Consider the following 19,438-nt stretch of genomic DNA (forward strand, 5'->3'; position numbering starts at 1 on the left):
GGAATTGTTGTGGAGGCTCATATCGAACCCACAAAGTCGAGGATATCGGTCAAAATGTTATTCATATGAGTGCTGATAAGAACTATTAGCAAAGCGTTAGCCTAGAACCACTTAACAAAAAGAAAATTTGAACTTACTATGGCTTCTTTTCGCATACCCTTTGAGGGTTGGTCTTGGAACGACCTGTTTCACGTGGCCTGCACTCACCTCCAACGGTGTGCCAGCATCCGAGCCGGCATGAGAGAGTAGAATGAAGACTTCAGACTCCTGCCTCAGAACCGCCAGCTTCTCATTAAAATGAACATGGGTAAAACACTGTATGGAACGCTCAATAGCAACAGCATCGGTGGTCTCTGTCATGCGTTCGATCTGTTTAAGTGTCTTGTCAAGAACTTCATTCTCTCCTATCCCAAAAGGCCTCTTGAATGTCTCAGAAAAAAGCTTGGACGGTCCCGACGTATGCCAGCTATAACCTGGTTCCATGATTCTCTAGACGTTGCTTGAGGAACTTGGATATAGCAGCAGGATAAGGAAGGGATGTATTCATGCATACGAAACCCTTTCAAACGTCGTAAGAGTTAGCCAGAAGTTTGCATAATATTCCTATAGATAAGCAACACATAATTGGTAATTTTGACGGATATGCTAGTTAGATATGTATGCCAGCAGCGATTCTCCGCCTCCCATGCTGGCGGCTATAAAAAGAAACTTTCCCAATCTCAACTTTTCGAAAAGATCAACAACATCATTGGCAAATTCACCATAGCCAATCTACGTGCGATTTGGTTGCGCATCATTCTAGTTATTGCTCCCGAAGTCGTGTCGGTCTCAGCAAAATACAGCGAAATCCACAAGTCTCACTAAACTGCACCACTAAAGGCTCCCACATTGCTGACAATGGCCATTGATGTAAGAAAATCAGGGTTGGTTGACTCTTGGTGCCGTATTTAGCGGGTGAATTGTATGTTTCCGGAACATAATAGAGCATATAATCCCGATTGAATAGGTCTGCATCATCAAAAGAACTCTGGAAGCGAGGCATTCCTTTTTTTTTCTGTTTCTATCGTGCAACTATGTTCTTTGGAGGCTGCATTGAAAAAAGAGGCTAGTTTTGTATTTAAATAAGCCACAAGTGCAAATATAAATTATTATTGCTTTTGTATGGCATGGGATTCTCGAGTAGATGCGGGGAGCGTTTCGTGGTAGAAATAGGGGGAATGCTAAAGTTTTCTGCATCATATAAACAACAAGTGCCACTACCGATGCAAATACGATGGCAAAAGTTCCAACTCGATAAACAGCAATTCCTTCTGATTAGTCACCAAAAGAACATTGTTCGTCTCAACTTTTATAAACCTACTCTAGAAAGTTATCTTGACTAGGCTCAGTATACATCGGATTCCCCACGGGGAAGTTTAGGCAAAAGGATAACCGTCTTTTATAAAGATTAAATTTAATATCAAGATAGAAAGTTCAATGCTGTGATAGGTCGTTCAATAGAAGGCAATGCCCCTACCTTTGAATGGTCTTATATAATATACATTGTCCCTTCCTTTTGCATTTCCATTAAGAACTATGTGATTAGATTTCTTATAGAAACATGTCGAGCGAGATGTCCACAATGTCTTCCAGCTATCCAACTACCTCCCTCACTGTCAAGAGCAGAGGAATAAACTACGGACTACCCACCTATTCTCCGTCTGTTAAAGGTTCTAATGCTCTCGTGTTCGGAGCGAATGGAATCTCTGGCAACAACATGGTGCGTGTGCTGTCTCAAGCTCCTGAGCAATGGGAGCAAGTGATCGCTATGTCGCGTTGTTCTCGGACAGGCTCTTCTCCAAAACTTGGCGGAAATATGAAGCATTCACAAATATACTTCCTCTAAAACCCCAAGGATACTGCAGAGCTCCTTAAGCATCACCAGATACGGGCGCATGTGGGACGCTACATCTCCAATCTTTTGAGGGTGCTCACACGAATAGCGATGTGGTAATTTTTTTTGCCTATATCCAGCTCTAGCCTGTCGATTATGAGTCATGGCCCAATGCTGAAGGAATGTGTCGAGCTAATAGTATTTTCTACTCGTATCTCCAAATGGGAGTATTTGCTAATTTTCGAAGGAAAACTCCTCCAAAGCTGTCTCGACGCACTCCAACTTGCCTCTATCAAGCCAAAGCGATTTCTCCTCACGACTGGTGCAAAGAAATCTGGACTATACTATGCTCTAGTCAATTCGCCGGCAGTCGAATCCGACCCACGGGTTCTCATTGAGCCAAATTTCTACTATGTGCAGGAAGACACCTAGTTCCAATACTGTTGTGAAAATACCGCTCAATGGAATATAGTCTGCCCTTAGATTATACTTGGGGAAGTTGGAGACTCCGCGATGAATTCAGCTTGTACACTAGCTGTCTATATAGCAGTTCAGAAACACAAAGAAGAGAAGCTTGTATGACCTGGTGATACAGTGGCTTGGGAGAAAGAGCTAGTGCAGTCGAGTGCGATACTCACCAGTTTTTGTCGGAATATGTCGTTCTAAATGAGCTGTCTGGGAATGAAGCATTTAACGCAGCTGATGGATCACCATTTACGTGTGGAAGATTGTGGATAGAGCTAGCAAGATGGTATGGAATGGACTTCACGTACTCTGAAGATGATACCACCGGGTTCCAAGGAGCTAGAATGCCCCATAAGCCGCCACGAGAGTACTTATACTGTCCTCTTTGCATAATTTCTACCAACAAGGCGTAGGTTCGGCTCACCGCCCACCATTCGATTCAAGTACACATTTGTCCAATGGGTAGAGCAACCGAAAACCCAACACGCCTGGAAAGAGCTCTCTCAGAAGTACAACTTAAAAGGCTCTCCATTTGGACCTGGCGAATTGGAAAGGAATTTCCAGTATCTAGATTTGGATTACTAGGACCGTCTAAATTTGCCATAAGCCCAACGAAAAGCAGGAGGATTGACCGGAATACGTTTATGGATTCGGTTGATTCTCACCGCCAAGTGATGCTATGAGCTTGGTTCCTCCCTTAAGTTGGATTCGAAATCTCCATATCTGCTTCAAACATCGGAGCCTTTTACTCGGACAATAGGTCTAAATAAGATTAGAACCAGAATATTCCTTTACCCTCCCTCAACCAAAGTTGTTACTCCCTTACCAGCATTCCCTGCGATTATATATTACCCTGAGGCTTTCATACTTGCTGTAGAGAGTAACCAAATGACATTGTCGCGAACAAAGCTCTGAAGAATTAGTCTGTTGCCGATTTATCCTTAGTTGGGATTTTAATTAATGGAATATTGGCTTAAACTCGCCGCTTTTTTTGGCCATACCTGTGAGCGGCTGGCATCGCTATCAGTACTATTCTGAAGATTCGCATTGAACCTTCAAGGATGGAGAATATAATTTTGGTAATTTACCTTGTAGTTACTTTTCCATATTCGCTGATTCTAATTTTGCTTAAATAACATTGAGTTACTACTTTTTCACAAATCCACCTATTCAAAGGGGAACTCAGGCGAAAGACTGCTTATAAGTCTCTATTAATCAAACATAGACTATCTAGCAGTGGATATTATAGCCGCTGCTGCTAACTGTTGATATTAAGAAGCAATTATGTTATTACTCACGTCTCGCCTTCAGCTGCCGCCCCAATTCACCACTATCCCGCCAAACTTTGGCTTGTAGGATCTGCAATCCATCTGTTCCTTGGCCATCAACTTCGCTGTAACCAACGAGGAACGTTAGTAATCGTGGAACAACAATTGTGTCATAAGATGAGAGCTGGTCCTTCACGGTGAATGAAGTGTGAGCTTCCAAGATAACCCATTGGGCAGCCCTTTAGGCAGCTACATCTATGTCTGTAGCATCGAGCAATCGAACCGAAATCACCTCATGATGAACTGCAACAAATTGTCCAAACAATTCCTTCATCCGATTCCATATGTTATCACCTCCAGGATATACAACCACATTTGCGTTGTGGAAGTTGCAACCTTCGGCATACCAATGATGGAATGGACTAGTTTTTGCCAGGGAGTCGACGTTATTGAATACTCTTCGATATAAGATAGCACGGGAAATTGCCTAGTAGAGTGGTCCCAAATATCATTGTGGGTGAACCAACTCGTAGAAGTGGACGTGTTTGCAAGGTATATGAGAAAAATGTATAATGTACAATATTGTAGCTTGGTTGAACTCGGGTTCACAACCGAGTGTCACATGTACATTGGCGAGCTTAAATGGTCACATATTAAAAGCTCTCATAGAGATTCAATATTTCCACCCGCTGAGGTTAATCTACTGTAATAAGAAGTTGACGTCAGAAAACATTACAAATATTCTGCACAACCCGTCATTCCATCATCACCTGAGCGTTGTGCTGTGCACATTAGGAGCACATTTCAGTGGGGTTCATATGCCTAATTATCAAGTGGGTGGCAAAAAATTGGTTCCAGGAAAATGCTAATGCACACACAAGAGTGGCGCTCTTCATAGTGCTGTTGTTCTACTTCAACATGCATATATTTTCATCTCGCGGAACTGCTTAGTATTTTGGTACTAGCTTGCCTATCCGTCAGTCAACTTCCAACCTCGCGTGTCGCAGTTTATGACCTAACTAGTAGGCAGCCTCGGCAATTATCTGTGCCCCCAACTTCGGAGACGGCGGCGTAAAAGTAAAGTGATAAATAATATGTTTACGATTAGTGATGATATAGAATAAAACACATCACACGCAGTGTGAGTCTACTTGTAATTTACTTGGAAGGAGCTGGTTAAAGTACCTATGCAGTGGCAAATCAGTAGACAGCGAAGCCAGATTCTCCCCTATCTTCATCTGCGACTTGTGTTATGCACTTTAAGCCCACTAGTTTTCCCATTGAGCTAACTCTCCTGTGCAACACAGTTTATATCTAGGAGTGTATTATTCACATTGTTGCAAATCCATTGCGCCGGCTTCCCAGAAGGAGGCTGTACCGTAATGTTTTGAGCTCGTATATTGCTGCACGTCTAAGTCGCAGATGTTAGATACGTGCCATTAGAGGCATACTTTCAAAACTAACCGAGGGCGTGCTGCACACCAGTGTGCCGACCTTGGGGTCGTACTTCTTTGACGTAGTTCCCCACATATTTTTAAATATGACGTTGGAGATGGTCATATTTGACTGTCAAGCACGATATTAGTGACGAGGTCGCCAGGATAGGAATCTTAACTTACTGGGTACTCATTGCACAAGGTGAGATTTGTAGACCCGTAGCACTGAGTAAGCTCAATTGCCCAGTCATTATTTGAATTGTATAGACCATCGTACGTCACGTTCATAACGTATCCTGAGCCGCCACCCCCAGATAAAGACGGTTGAAATGGAGTGTAAGACCCTGGCCAAACCTTGATTCGTGCCCCATCTGAGGCATTACTCATGGATATGTTATAAACATAGACATTCTCGACAATGTCAAACTCGTTAATGTACTGACCCAATGAACCGACTGAGATACCGTGTGAGCCGTTGCATTGAAGGCCCTGCACAACAATATTGGTACTATTTGGCTTGAAAGACACACAGTCATCCCCATTGTTAATGATAGAGTCTTGTAGGACAATAGAGTCAGAGCGATACGTATCCCAGCCATCCGTGTTCTTTGCTGGATTGCCGTTTGTGCTCTGTTTCAACAATTTGTAAGTGGTGAGAACTCGCACGAGAAATTACTTGTGCTTACCTCTACATTCAATTTGATGTCGCTCACAACTATTTCAGAGCTATTCGCTATGAAATTGAACCACTTTAGAAGATTTGTAAGTAACGGTGGGCTATAATGAAGCGTGGCTTCAGCATTTCTTGCGTCATTGAACGTACCATAGGTGGGTTTTTCATCTGCAGGCCGCTGACTGAGCCGCCGTGAAGACCATCAAGAACAAACAAGATAGGTCTCTGGAGTGAAGGATTTGCCGCGAAAGCATCATACCAGGCCTGACCGTTTCCATCAATCAGGCCGTCGCCAAGGCCGTAGATGTTCACATCCTTTCCTCCGAACCTCCACATTGCTGAGGAGTTCTGATACTCATACTTGAAAGAGTGTTCTGTCCAGTAACTGATGTTGTTGTTGAAGCCAATCGTGCCTAAAATTGCCACATCAACTCTATCGAGAAAGGTTAAATCTAAGGGCGAGGCGATGATATAGGTCGCGTCGAAAACGACTGTCCCTCCATGATTGCATCTCTGAAATGCTTCGAGAATATTAGGAGAGTCGTCAATGTGGGAGCAACTAGGCTTGACGAAGCAATACTTAGAAGCGTCACGGGGAGGAGAATGAGGGAACTGTTTGCCTGGATGGAGAGGGTGTGGCTTTATGTTTGGCCGATCAACGTGTGAACCTCTTCGTGATTGACCATCAAAAGCGTCGGAAGAACTAGCTAGCCCTGCCAGGGTAAGAATTGCTGGCGTAAAAACGAAGGTAATGGACCTGTAAAGCTGCATCTTGAAGACTTGAGAAGTGACCACCCTTTCTTAGCAAATGAACATTGGATTTTGGGCACATCTGATATGGGGCTTACGAGAGCACTTCAAAGAAATGGCTATAGCGAAATTTGCTATCCAAGGTCGGTAAATATCTACATTTGTGGGTGGTATTCATGCTGTTTAATAAAATTTGGCCCATTAGCGGCGTAGTAGACGCAATCATCATACTGTAGGTCTCCAGACCCTGTAGGATACCTTTACCAGGGTACAGTTGCAGGGACTATACGGCACTTTCTTACCGAACCCCCCAAACTGTGGAGATATAGTGCAAATCACATGGAACCCCAAGATCAACATGATCAAATAAATCTAGCTCCGCAGTTTAGATGGGAACGGGAAGTGCGTCAATTGTATTTTGCCTGAGAGGAAATTTGAAAATTCCCACGAATGGAGAAGGAGACCTGAATAATCAGTATGGAGAAAGAGACCGAATACTCGGCGTAGTATTACCGACGCACATATGGAAATTTCCGCAACGCATCCATCCACAAGTCAAACCACATCGCATGACGGGCCTTTTATTACATCACACAGGATAGTAATTAAGGCGGTGAATTTGCCACGTAATGGCTTAGATGTGTCGCTGCTCACATCGGTTTCTTGTAACAAATTACCCCGATCCTCTAGCTCGTATTAGAGGAATCATATGATACCCACGTAGTTCAATGTTCACACATGGCGGCCACATTACGGTATAGCAGCTTTATCTAGCAACAGGGTTTAGGCTAGTATTATATTAAATCAATAGGAGTAATTAATAGAAACATGTAATATAGGTTATATCACGTATTGCTGCCAACTAAACAAGCGTTCCACAACCTAGCAACATGCATGCAAAAGTCCACCCTTCTAATAGCCTTTACTAATGTACAGTCTCTTCAATCCTTTTTCCACCAATTGGCATGAAACACGATAAAAGGAAAGAAATTAGGACCTATTTGTTTTCATGTGACTCTGATAATTCAGAAGTTCAAAGTTGACAACTAATTTCTTTAAATATAGGCGTCCTAGCAGTAACCTGCTCCCACAGCCGTAGTGTAGCCAGTTCATAAATATTCAATTTGTAACGACTCATAATCTCTGTAATTGTTTCACACTATTCCGCCAAATCTTCTGCTATGGGCAACATCTGCTGGAATCTGGTCATCCAGGTAAGCTTGGTTGTGCAAGCTCTCAGCTTTATTGTCTTGGCCGCCCCAGCTGCATATGTCGACTGCCAGATACCATCTCCGGACCCCCTAGCCAACTGTCCTAATGGAACAATTTTGGTTTCTGCATCAGGTAGCCATGATGCGCAATTTAACACGATCCAGTCCGCAATTGACTCATTACCTCATGACATGTCACATCAAGTTATCTTGATTCTCCCTGGAAATTATGGGGAGCAGCTCAACATCACCCGCCCTGGGCCGGTAACTTTGCTTGGCCAAACGCCTCATCCAACAATACAAAGTCAAAACCAAGTGCAAATTCATTGGGCCGCTGCTAATGTCAACGGCCGATACACGGACAATGCATTTACAGCCGTTCTAACGGTTGCACCAACCCTCGAATCTAGTCTAACAGGTTCCGGTCCTACTGGCTATCCAGTGCCCCCCAATACTCCATTTGGCTGTGTAAAATTCAGTGCTTATAATATCGACTTTCGTAACGTGTATGCCGAATATGCCGCTGCCCAGTCTCTAGCTGTTAGCATAAGTTACGCTAATGCTGGGTTCTACTGGTGCGGCATCTACAGCTATCAGGACACGGTAAGACAGTTGATCTCACGGCTTTGACTCATACTGGCTAACCAGTACATACTAGGTTTACGTTGGTAAGCTTGGGAATGCTTACTTCTACCGTAATGAGATTGCAGGACAGGTAGACTTTCTTTACGGTACGTCATATCGGCAATGATTTTGAGTGAGCCGGATGAATTTTAACACTGCCGCGACAGGTTTTGGGACAGGATGGGTGCAACATTCCAATCTTACACTTCGATCTTGCGGCGGTGGCATTACCGCCTGGAAGGGTACAAACACGACTTTCTCCAATAAATACGGAATCTACATATCCGATTCATTTGTCAACGCAGCGAATTCTTCAATTGCAGCATCAATAGTTGGAAAGTGTTACCTTGGTCGACCTTGGAATAATCTCCACCGTAGTGTATTTTTAAATACCAGGTTGGATGCAAGTATCTCGCCAGGAGGGTACAAAACATGGTCCGGCGGAGCCCCATTCACGAATGGATCGAACTACGGTAAAGGGACCTTAATGGCTGAGTATGAAGATTATGGGCCTGGCTTCAATACAAGTGGGCGTCTGGCCGGTAACATTACCACGCTCTTAAGAGTTAATCAGGCCAGACAATATCGGACACCCAGAGATGTTTTTATGACACCAACAGGCTCACAGCCGAACATTGCTTGGATTGATGCCGGTTGTTATACTTGGTAATAAGAAAGTATAAGAAAAGGACTATAAGAGTTATACAGATAAAGGCTCCTTTTCTTTTTAATGGCCCCCGAGGCAAATAACTTTTGAGCTTGTTAATTTTATCTAGGCTTGCCTCACATACAATGTAAGTGTGATTATTTGGTTTCATTCAAATGCGAATAATTAAACTTTTCCCCCCTGACTAAATCTCTCATTCTATCACTTACATCTCTCACTTCATCGCCGAGACGTTATTTTTGGCAATCGTCCACGTCTTGTAGTCCGAGCTGTGAGACAGGCCGGAGTAGGTCGCACCCTGGCTAGTGGAGATCGTGCTGCCGAAATTTTCATCGGCATCATGAAGTGCAATAACAGTGTTAATATACGTCTGCGCAGCAATCGTGCTACTGCACCCGCCATCACGCTTTGTCCCTGTCCCTGTCCCTATACCGTACCCCGTCGTGTACGGGCCCGCATTGTGGCTGGATGTAGATAAAACGGCGCCTGTGTTCGCATTTGTCGCCGTCTGTATCTATGTCTCGCCATCACTCTGGAGGGCACAGACGATCTCCACAGGCGTTGATCCGGCTACAACGTCAGCTGTGCCATCTATAGGCCGAAAGACCTAAACACGCTGCAGCGAATGCACCACTCTCCTGTCGAGGCGCCGCACCAGCTGTTGCTTGGTCACGACTCAAGCGTTGTCCGTATTAAGTCCCCCGTGCCGTTGGAAATCCCGGGCCAAAAAAAGCCCTTGCCAGTTTGGGTGGTGGGCGCCTTGCCCGGAGTAATGGTCGTTATAACATTCGTGAGACGGCTCTTCGTTGGGCCCCAGCTATCAAGGCGGACGATCGTGGGTTGGCGGGGCGGCCAAAGACCTTGTGGGCGTTAATGAAATTGGCAACCGCAAGGATCGGGAGGACGGTAAGTACCGCGATTACCATGAAATACATGTCGATGTGCTTACCTAGTAGAGTGGGGGAAGTGAATGTATGCGAGTGAAAGTTGACTGCTTAACAACCGAATAAAAGGACAGTGCACTATAATGTTTCTGTGAGAATATAGATTGAAATCCACAGAGCATTCCCTGAGATTCAGAATGTTCGGGCCTTTTCAATTGGTATATAAGAAACCTGTATGCGCGCCAATAGGGGAAAGGGGGAGGACTAAATGGGGAGCTGAAAGAGCGGGGCCGATAAGACATGTTTCAACCGCCAACAAGACAGATGCAGGCAGAAGAACCAGGGACACGGTTAAATATACTTTTTAAACATTCCGGGTTTTGAATTACTCCATCAGTTCCAGTACCCTTTGGATGAATCCGCAACTCCCTGCATACACGCAAAGTAAGGGGGTGATTCGGTAACTTTCCGTAGCAAATACGAAGGTTGTTTTCCAGGGTGGATTCGAGTTTCATATATTGCATCGCTTGCGCATAGTCCATGGACAACAGTGGTGAAATGCATCCATCGCATTACGGAAGCACGGGCCAGAAGTTCCCATACGGGGCACGCCAAGTAATGTTCCTGAGCATTATAGTAAGCTAAAGGGAATACACTATGCTGCTGGGTGAACAGAAAGAAGAGTCAGCAAAACAAAAGGACAGAAATAAAAGATGCCAAATCATAATGGTACATGATAATTCCAAAAGAATAATACTAATTAGCTACAGGGACAATCTATACCAATATCTCGGCCCAGGCTTTCTCTTGCCATTGAGTATCGATCCTCTCACCGCTGTAAGGAACGTTTCCCTAGCCGCTTGATTGCTCGTTTGGCAAACCCAAGAAAACAGTAAATAAACAGAGGTGATATACTTGTGGAGACTAATATCCTATAGGTTCTCATTTATTTGCTTGTTTCTGATGTCATGTGGTTCCTTATCCGCCCTTAACACTTACACACCGTAGCACAAACTCAAAAGCTTTATGATGATAATACTGGTACGTGGTCATTATGGCCCTAGTTGGCTCATGCTAATCGATACAGGCATTATTGACTGCTTTCAATATTGTTTTCACGAATAATAATAATTGAAAAGTTGAGTTCACCCACAAGTTCCCTTATCAGTCTGTTTGTGCAATGATATATCAGCACATGATCTCAATCCACAAGAAAGTTACTTTTCTTATGTGACACAGAATGTAGAATACGAAAGTCAAAAGTATTTCACTCACTGAGTTAAACGATTGACATCGCGAATCAAATACCAATTAACGGTATGAATTAATGCCGCAGCTGCGAATCCTTCATCCGCAGGCACATCCCTAGTTAAAAATTCGCCCAGGTGCGGTATTTTTAATACCGCCAACTCCGGTGGCAGCGGATGTGCCCGACTCAATGCAGAATGTAATATGATCATTCTCGCCGTGATGCCGTCTGGAGTCAAATGAGCTTCAGCTGTACCAGTTGGGTCGTTGGCCCACCATGATGAGGCTGCATCTGGAACCTTTAATTCACGGGATACATAGCTTGCAAGAGTCATGTAGCTTCCAAGTCGCTCGAGGATAGAGAGCATTTCACCATAAGTCTGCTTTGGGAATCGCCCACCAAGCGCAAATTCCCAGTCCAGGAACTGGAAGCTCGTCTTGGACCTGGTGTTCAGAGCCTGGTATTTGTGAAAAATGCGGCGGCGGGCGGCCTGGAGATGGGACCCGGGGCTTGTCTTATCACCAAGGTCGCCGAAATTACCATGGAGACGAGCGATGATTGTCTGTTGAATGCACATGTAGTAGTGAGCTAGCTCATACATGGTTTTGGCTATAATTTGGCGTAGTTCGGAATGTTCAGAGAGAGGGTAGGGGAAAACTGTCCAGAAATAACCTGTGCCGACGCCAAGTGTTACGACGGCAAGCCTATAGGGAAATATTATATACGGCGCATAGACAGCTTGTCCCGATTGCAAAACGACTTCTTTTCCTAACTTGCGAGTTTGGAGTTCGTTTGCTATCATTACAATTGAGGCAATGAGAGCAACAAACCAGATACTGAAGAAATCGGGGAACTTAACAACTGGAACATATATGTTAATAACTACACTAATTTGGCGGTAAACATATATATGCGCCAACTTACATAAGTAGCCAATGACAATGAACCACAACCAGAGGAGGATCAATATACCAGGAGTTTTTTCGTCGACCGCATACCAGATGATGTAGCTCGTTACCATTGAGGCTATTGTACCCAATACCCGACCTATTAATAGAAACGTAGATGATCCAGCAGTGCGGGCCATAGAGAGTAATATAGCAAAGAGTGCCCAGAGAAACCTTTGTGCGAAATAGAAATCCTGCGAATCATGAAGGAACGCAATGATAGCTATGGTCATGATGGCGCATATACCTCGAAGTCCATGAGCAGCATGGTCGCTACGAAAGCCGGCACAGATTTTACGCATATAATCTCCCATGGTTTCCATAAGGTTAGTAGGCGGGAGGTGGTCGGGATTTTTTGGATTGTAAAATGCGGAACCGAGTTTGAAGTTTGGTTGTGTATCTGTATTCTGAGCGCTGCCATCTCGTCGGAAATCACTCAGGCGAACAAGTTTTCCGACCCAATAGCTCGGGCGAAGGAAATATGGGATAAGTAACCTCTTAGGTTGTGTATAACAGTCGTCGAGATAAATAAGCAATTTGAGTAGTTCTTCCCCCAAAGACGAGAGGATGGTTTGAGACTATAACGATCGGTTACCAATGAGGTAGGAAGTGAACAAGGCAGCTTATTACTTACATGAAGGAATAAGAAATAACGTAAAGTGCTCGAATGCATTTCAGAGGTATATTGGCTCAGGTTTCCCACTTGTGGCCTATGTTGAATGAAGCAGTCAAGTAGCTTGTTGTTAGTCATACTATTGCTGTCTTGGCTAAGCATATGGTTCTTGTTAAACACGTCGCGATATGACTCGAGATAACCAACATCCCCCGGGTTTGAGGTAACACCCTGGTGCTCCTCGTCGGCTTTTCGCACGCGACATCTGTTGAAGGGGGAATGTCCCTTAGTAAGTTGCAATCGAAGTTTGGCATGTTCAATTCCTCGAATGATTTCCTCGGACATTTTTCTTGAATACTGGTCCATTGCTGCTTCAAGATGTTGCCAGTCATCTTCAACTGATAAATCATTGTTCGTATCACAATGGCCGTTCATGTCGTTGTATCCATCGATATGTAGTTGCAGCAAATCTGCCACTGAACTTAAACCAGATGCTGGTGGTATCAGATCGACCAACAAAGAAGAAATTTCCTCTAGCCGCGAATGATCAAGGATACCCCAAGATATCTCACGGGCCGCGTACTCGCCATCCCGGCCAATCTTGGCGACAGCGTTGACAAATCGTTGCAAGGCAGCCTCAAGCTGGCTAATAGATGATATGCTGGTCGTTTCTTCTCCTGTGGAGAATCTTTTTATCAAGATATATTCCATGCACTTCCTTTGTGCCTGTGTGACAGCTACCAATTCATCAAGACAGGCTCCCATATCTTTCCTGAAAACCCCTCTGCAGCTTTGTGGGAACAATATGAGTGCATTAACGAAGCCAACAGCCTGCCCCACCAGGAAAGACTCCAAAATAATGTTAGTCTCGTCGATAACTGTTGACATATTGGGAGCTCGAGCTATATTTGGCAGTGTTGCGACTGTGAAAATCCCAGCCATGGTGCACTGGAGGCCCCAACTAGGAAATGCAGATCTTAGTGTAAACACGCACCAAATGCAAAATATCAAGAAAATGGCAACAACCGCTTCTGCTGAGGAGTTGTAGGCGTTTAGATCGTTAATATCGTGCGTAGTGTGTTGTCTAGCTTGAACACCACACCAGCCAGCAAGCAGTGCCCAGCAATAGGATAGAACAAGGCAGAAAGTGAGTCGAATATTATGTGTAATCAGCATTGCCCGAGGGAGAGCAGGCAGAACACAAGTAGATGTAATGGGAGCTAAATAGGCATTTGTCTTGAAGTGATTGATCCAACTATTAGACTGAATAGCGCATACAAGCACAGCTGGTGGGATAGACGCTTTGATAGCCATCGTAATCGTATACCAATCCAACGTTTGTTGGGCCAATACCGACTTTATTTGCAGCCGTCGCGTAGTATCAGTTCTAAAAACAGTAGTTTCGGTTCTACCGAAGTCTTCCGATATTGATGATGCTGTTACGTCTGGCGTGGACATATTTGGATTGTCTGATCGCATGGCCGGCGCTTCCGTAGACATGGCTGTACTGGGTCTCTCACAGAGGGGGGAGAAATATTTCAAAGTGTAGAATTCGCAAGCGAAAATATGATGTTGGTTTGCCCATATCTTCCTAGGATTGGAGATTGCGAGAAGAGTAGCATTAATTTCTTGCTTGGTTATGACATCGGATTCTGTCAGCTCATTCATCACATCTAAATCAGAGCTCAAATACGGTATTGCTCGCATTCTGTGGAAGCCTTCTTATAGCAAAATGGGGTTCTAGCCTTACAACCCTTCTAGCTGTGTTGTGGCTTGAGTGGCTGCCGGGGCTGCCGGTGAGTCAACCTCTATGCCCCACAAATAGATCTTCCCAAATTATATGGGCCTCAAAGACACTTTGCTATATAAGTCAAAAACAAAGATTACTTTGTTACTTGTGGGATTTACATAAACCGAGATAAAGCATGCTATATACATTCGACTTGGATGCAATATGTATACCACTTTCTTCTTCATGGTCGAGCCCATGAGTCAACTTTATCAAGGAATTGGAGGTAAGATTCGGCCCTTTCAAAGGTATATGCCCTAGCTATCAACAAAATAACAATTGCTAAAAAAGAAAATAAAAATGAAAGGAAAACAGATTTAAAGACCGCAGTTACAGCACCTTAGTCTTTTTTCCTCTAATCATACCCAAATGCTTCTCATCAATATGCCTTTTAATGTTATCCTTGCGCTTAATTATACGTCCACACAATGGACATTCTCCCCCTTGTTTACGCATCTCATTAGCTGGATCCTCAGCAAAGCCAGGGTGGCGGGCCCAGATATGGCGCTCCATATCTTTGTTTTCACTAAACAGTTCTGCACACAGAGCATAACCCTTCTGATTGGCTTTACACGGTATGTGAGGGTTATGCTTTTTCTGAACGTGTTTGCTACAGAAGGCTACACATTAATTTCAGTTCTTAAATAGGGTAAGTTGTAATAGAAGCTTATCCAGAAGTAAAAATAGTGCCAGGTCTAGACTTACTTTAGGTCACTCGATCGAGGAAATACCATCTTACAGTCTTTCCAGTCACAAACCACAGACCGCCTCTTGCGAGCGGAAAGCTTTCGTGATGTTTTCCCTTTGCTTTTAGAATTATCATTTAATGGGTAGAGATCTTCCCGACTTCTCATGGGTGAGGTCTGCGCTTCATTCTCTGGTTGCTGCATCTCCGAGGGGTCTTCCTCTATAAACTGATTGAACAACTGAGGGCTGAAGAACAAATCTGTCAGGAAAGAAATTATGTTTCAGCTCAATATAATATGGGTGTAAATATTTATAGCCGACTTACTGTCGAAGTCTATCTCTGTGAGTTGTTCATGGGTCCCTTCCAAAGTATTCCCGCGTGGAACCTATGAGCTCTCGTCCTGGGTGTAATTTAGATGAGAGCCTGTGGTACTGCAGAGAATAGTTGGGCTTTGTAGATTTGGACCCGGAAAGACTGCCTCTTCAGGAAAAGGCGCGGGTTCATTCTTAGCCTGTTCACAAATCATACGAGGATCAACGCATCCCGATAGCACAGGCATTGTGCCTCCATCAGCCCAAGGATACGCAGAATACGCTGCATTGTCCAAGCTTTCCGTGTAACCCACTAAATTAGTATCTCTGCAGACTTCAAACCATTATAGAGTCATACTATGCTTCATTCTGATTAGCTCCCGATAGTGAAGGGTCTAGAGCCCAGTGATTGGGGCAGTGGCAGTATACACCCATGTTCTAAAGTATGGGTAATCCTGTGGGTGGCCTATAACCCTCATCAGCGAGCTTACTCTTGCGTCCAACTGCTTTTCTTAGTTTAATATGTTATACTTACCAAAGCATTAGGGTTACTATATATTCTCCAGTGCTGAGGTTTGATAAAAAAAACAGCCTAGATGGGGATCGATTATCACAGAAGCTGGGGAGAAAAGTCAGCGTGCGCCATTTGGAACTGGCCAAATATATACGTAGTATCCACCCAGAGATCAACTGAGGTAGAGAGATATACTTTTGAATACATGTTTCAAAACTTCCAAACTATTGGACATTTGATTAATATCTATGTACACCACTAAGCCTAGCGCAGGTCAGCCTTAGTTCTTGCCGCTATATTACCAACAGTAAGCAGGAAGGGTTAGTAATATACTTCTCTACTAACCTCTTTCTGTCCTTGCACTACCCGTCGTCGGTATCAAAGGGTGTGTTGATGATACGCTGGCGAGCGCGTGTTCTGAATCCTTCGTATCATCAAGCGCCTTAATACTCCGCCACAATTTTAACCATGCAAATTAGCCAACCATATTACGATGCAAGCCAACACCACGTTTTGCATGCATGAGTTAGCTCTCCAGATTTAGCTAGCCTTACAGAGATGCAGAAGGCTGAGACACTCTAGGGACAGAACTGTATTAATATTTGGTCGGCCTCCAAAGGAAAACGTGTGTTGGTCGGCCTCCAAAACGTATATGTTGGTCGGCCTCCAAAACAAGTTGATTGATTAATTAAATTTAGAATGCTGCAATTTTATCCCGGAATTAATTCCAGACCTATATGAGCTATCTAGTAGCAAAGCAGGAACATTAATAGAGAGAAGGCTTATATAAAAGGCGTCGCCATCGCTTTTATAGGCCTTTATGTTATCAGGACTTTTATTTCACACCAGATATTGCTTAGTATACCACTGTGGTGTTCAAATTTTGCTTCATCAGTGCCTTATAAAGTGAGTTTGCTTCTATACACGAATTTACTATATTGCTTGCTAATATTGTCCAGCCGCTTGCTATATTTGACAACATGAATTCTTCCTTAGCCTCCCGCGTCACCGCCCCTCTGAATGAGGATATGCTTAAACAGCTGTCATATTTATGCGTCCTTTCGGTGAGCATAAATAAGGCTTGCATGAAAAGAGAGGGCAACACGTATGCTTCAGGTAGTGGCGGTAAGGATAAGAGTCTCACACCATTTCAAAAGTATCTTTCCAAACTCGCATTGATTTGCGATACTCAGAAAGGGGAATGCGGTCGCACTATGACCGCACTAGTCTGTCTCAAGGGAACCGAAGGCCCTGAGTATATCTTTACTTCCAACTATAGGAAGGAGACGGAGCTTAAAGAAACCAAGTCGTTCCTCTCCAATTTACTAATCTTTATTGGGACCAATCCCGACAAACTTGGGGCGAAACCACTGCAAAAGCAAGTTCTATGGAGGAGTCTTGAATTTAACTTTGACAAGCTAGAGTTTTACTTGAAAGCTCTAACCAATGCACTGGAAAATTGTATTGCCTCAGAAAATGGCAGAAAATTGACTGGTCAGTCTAATCAAAGCTACCTTTTGATGTATATTTATGTGCTTCAGTCCACTGAATCAGGCTGATTCTTATAGATTTCCAAACAATAAAACAACTACATTCATTGCAAGAAAAAGCAAGTTTCCCCCGCGACATAGAATCATCAGAGAACGCTCGCACTAAATGTAAGACCCCATGTGCTTTACTATCTATGTTAGCTTTGCTTTGCGAAACAATGCTGAACCCATAATATTATTTAAGGCTTGAGTGACTGTGAAACTTTGATTAAGGCGATTCAAGCCAACAAAACCGGTGTGTTTGAAAAAGTTCTTCAGAGCCGCACCGTTGAAAAGGATGCAAATTCCGCAGACAACTGGTGCAAGCTCCGCCACTACCTGGGGCGCCTCCACTCCTATCGTCAGGCCTCGGAGATTATAGTCGCTGCAGCTACTACGTGGCCTGACCTATTCGAGAGTCCTCGAATTGATTTTATCCGTTCTGCTCAAAAAAAACATATCCCAACACCTAAAACATCAAACTTGAGCCAGATTATTCCCATCGCGCTTCCCGAACATGAATTTCGCGACTTTGAATCCGATATTGCTGAGTTGCGGATTTACGATTTGGACGAAATAATCAACAAGCAGCTCCAAAACAGGAGAATAAAGACAATGATCCACGGTGAGGTTCATCTTCACAATCATTTGGTTCAACAGGGCAAAACAAACCCCACAGATTTCTGGAATGATTCCATGTTTATAGCTACGTCCAAGCCCACCTGTCGCCTTTGCCAATACTATTTCAACTGTTCTACCAACAATTTCCAGGTTCAAACATCTCACATGAACCTCTATCCAAAATGGCGTCTCCCTGACATTCCTGATTATCAAAGTTCGGAAGATAGAGATCTTTATGAAGACTTATTGCAAGATATTATTGAGCAAATGCAACACGACACGCTGCAAATGCTAGAACAAAAGATTTCAAGAGGAAAGACCAATGACTCGCGGACAGATTCACACTCTAGGTTGTCGACAACAGCGTCATATTTAGGGTCGGGATTAAGTAACCTAGGGGCGGAGAGGCAAGGAACGAGCCCCAGGTTACCTAGCCCGTCCTCTGATGTTGGTGAATCATGGATTGATATAGAAAATGGGGGATATCATGCTCGATGAAAGAGCATGAAGGATTTCTTTCTGTTCTTCGTGATAAAGGCGGCCATTAACATCATAATTTGCTGGGTAGCATCCCCGATAAAAGTGAGACTGGATACGAAAGATTTTTTGATACGGCCAAAGACTACTCTCCGATAGATAAACTTAAGTCCGATTAAAAGGGCTAGTTTCAGAATAGACATAAATATTTAACTTACAGAGAAGAGATCCCAAGCGGAACAAAGTATTTCGTTAATAATAAGAGGAGGAAGGCAGTCATATGTAGCAATCTAATGTTTCACTCGTATCACACTCATATTGCCTTTAGATCGAGCCAGTGAGGATACCTTGGTTCGTTTTTACCATTGTTCGTTGCAATTGAGAATTTATCTCTTAGTATTAGAGAAATTAGAAGCGATAGTTCGGTAAACGATTCCAAGTGAAGCTGCTTCTTAGGGTTTTCGTCAGCAATCTATTAAGGCAAACCATGGACAGGAAAGAAACCGGCTATACACGCCCCACGAAAAACGTAAATGGTCATTAAGATGCCTCCCCAATTTAGCCCATATAAGCGATGCTGAGATTGACAATGCGAGGAGGCTATGATTTAGTATCACTGGCGGCATTGGCGAGTGAGCTCTTCCATATCCTCGATATCACCGTTGTTCTAGATTCTAAGCCTCAGCCAGAAACAGCCCAGATAATCTTCATTAGGAATATAATATCAAAGGAAGGCCTTCATGTATGGTTATAGCTTTAATAAAGTATTGTTAACTATATAAAACGGAGGGGTTGTTACTGGGAATAACCTGTGTTGGTCACCAGATGACTGCCAAATGTATTTTATTG

The 19,438-nt window shown here is 43.7% G+C and overlaps 8 protein-coding genes across 8 annotated transcripts; 3 read left to right on the forward strand and 5 right to left on the reverse strand.

Moving 5' to 3' along the window:
- Positions 1–17: 17 nt before the first annotated feature.
- On the reverse strand, positions 18–483 carry TRIVIDRAFT_223771 (uncharacterized protein; the record flags this gene model as incomplete). Its single annotated transcript, XM_014099166.1, has 2 exons — positions 18–82; positions 138–483. The coding sequence occupies 2 exons, from the start codon at positions 481–483 to the stop codon at positions 18–20; spliced, it is 411 nt and encodes a 136-aa protein (XP_013954641.1).
- Positions 484–1,621: 1,138 nt separating this feature from the next.
- Positions 1,622–2,305, forward strand: TRIVIDRAFT_68982 (uncharacterized protein; the record flags this gene model as incomplete). The annotated part of the gene is made up of 3 exons (XM_014099167.1): positions 1,622–1,759; positions 1,895–1,989; positions 2,020–2,305. The coding sequence occupies 3 exons, from the start codon at positions 1,622–1,624 to the stop codon at positions 2,303–2,305; spliced, it is 519 nt and encodes a 172-aa protein (XP_013954642.1).
- A 2,586-nt stretch (positions 2,306–4,891) lies between these two features.
- TRIVIDRAFT_48906 (glycoside hydrolase family 28 protein) lies at positions 4,892–6,486 on the reverse strand (the record flags this gene model as incomplete). The annotated part of the gene is made up of 5 exons (XM_014099168.1): positions 4,892–5,017; positions 5,071–5,172; positions 5,226–5,672; positions 5,729–5,791; positions 5,866–6,486. The coding sequence occupies 5 exons, from the start codon at positions 6,484–6,486 to the stop codon at positions 4,892–4,894; spliced, it is 1,359 nt and encodes a 452-aa protein (XP_013954643.1).
- Positions 6,487–7,646: 1,160 nt separating this feature from the next.
- TRIVIDRAFT_49025 (carbohydrate esterase family 8 protein) lies at positions 7,647–8,970 on the forward strand (the record flags this gene model as incomplete). Its single annotated transcript, XM_014099169.1, has 3 exons — positions 7,647–8,279; positions 8,335–8,407; positions 8,468–8,970. 3 exons carry the CDS (start codon positions 7,647–7,649, stop codon positions 8,968–8,970), a joined length of 1,209 nt encoding a protein of 402 aa, XP_013954644.1.
- A 211-nt stretch (positions 8,971–9,181) lies between these two features.
- On the reverse strand, positions 9,182–10,153 carry TRIVIDRAFT_192704 (uncharacterized protein; the record flags this gene model as incomplete). Its single annotated transcript, XM_014099170.1, has 3 exons — positions 9,182–9,431; positions 9,641–9,784; positions 10,083–10,153. The coding sequence occupies 3 exons, from the start codon at positions 10,151–10,153 to the stop codon at positions 9,182–9,184; spliced, it is 465 nt and encodes a 154-aa protein (XP_013954645.1).
- Positions 10,154–11,257: 1,104 nt separating this feature from the next.
- On the reverse strand, positions 11,258–13,995 carry TRIVIDRAFT_132669 (uncharacterized protein; the record flags this gene model as incomplete). Its single annotated transcript, XM_014099171.1, has 3 exons — positions 11,258–11,961; positions 12,025–12,625; positions 12,682–13,995. Coding segments are annotated over 3 exons (2,619 nt in total), but the record flags the coding sequence as incomplete, so codon positions are not given.
- A 638-nt stretch (positions 13,996–14,633) lies between these two features.
- On the reverse strand, positions 14,634–15,991 carry TRIVIDRAFT_68986 (uncharacterized protein; the record flags this gene model as incomplete). The annotated part of the gene is made up of 7 exons (XM_014099172.1): positions 14,634–14,710; positions 14,815–15,059; positions 15,155–15,395; positions 15,462–15,470; positions 15,666–15,775; positions 15,940–15,951; positions 15,984–15,991. The coding sequence occupies 7 exons, from the start codon at positions 15,989–15,991 to the stop codon at positions 14,634–14,636; spliced, it is 702 nt and encodes a 233-aa protein (XP_013954647.1).
- Positions 15,992–17,047: 1,056 nt separating this feature from the next.
- TRIVIDRAFT_154604 (uncharacterized protein) lies at positions 17,048–18,610 on the forward strand (the record flags this gene model as incomplete). Its single annotated transcript, XM_014099173.1, has 3 exons — positions 17,048–17,456; positions 17,531–17,620; positions 17,697–18,610. The coding sequence occupies 3 exons, from the start codon at positions 17,048–17,050 to the stop codon at positions 18,608–18,610; spliced, it is 1,413 nt and encodes a 470-aa protein (XP_013954648.1).
- Positions 18,611–19,438: the final 828 nt, after the last annotated feature.

The sequence above is a fragment of the Trichoderma virens genome (assembly GCF_000170995.1).
Source record: "Trichoderma virens Gv29-8 chromosome Unknown TRIVIscaffold_79, whole genome shotgun sequence".
NCBI classification, from domain to species: Eukaryota; Fungi; Ascomycota; class Sordariomycetes; order Hypocreales; family Hypocreaceae; genus Trichoderma; species Trichoderma virens.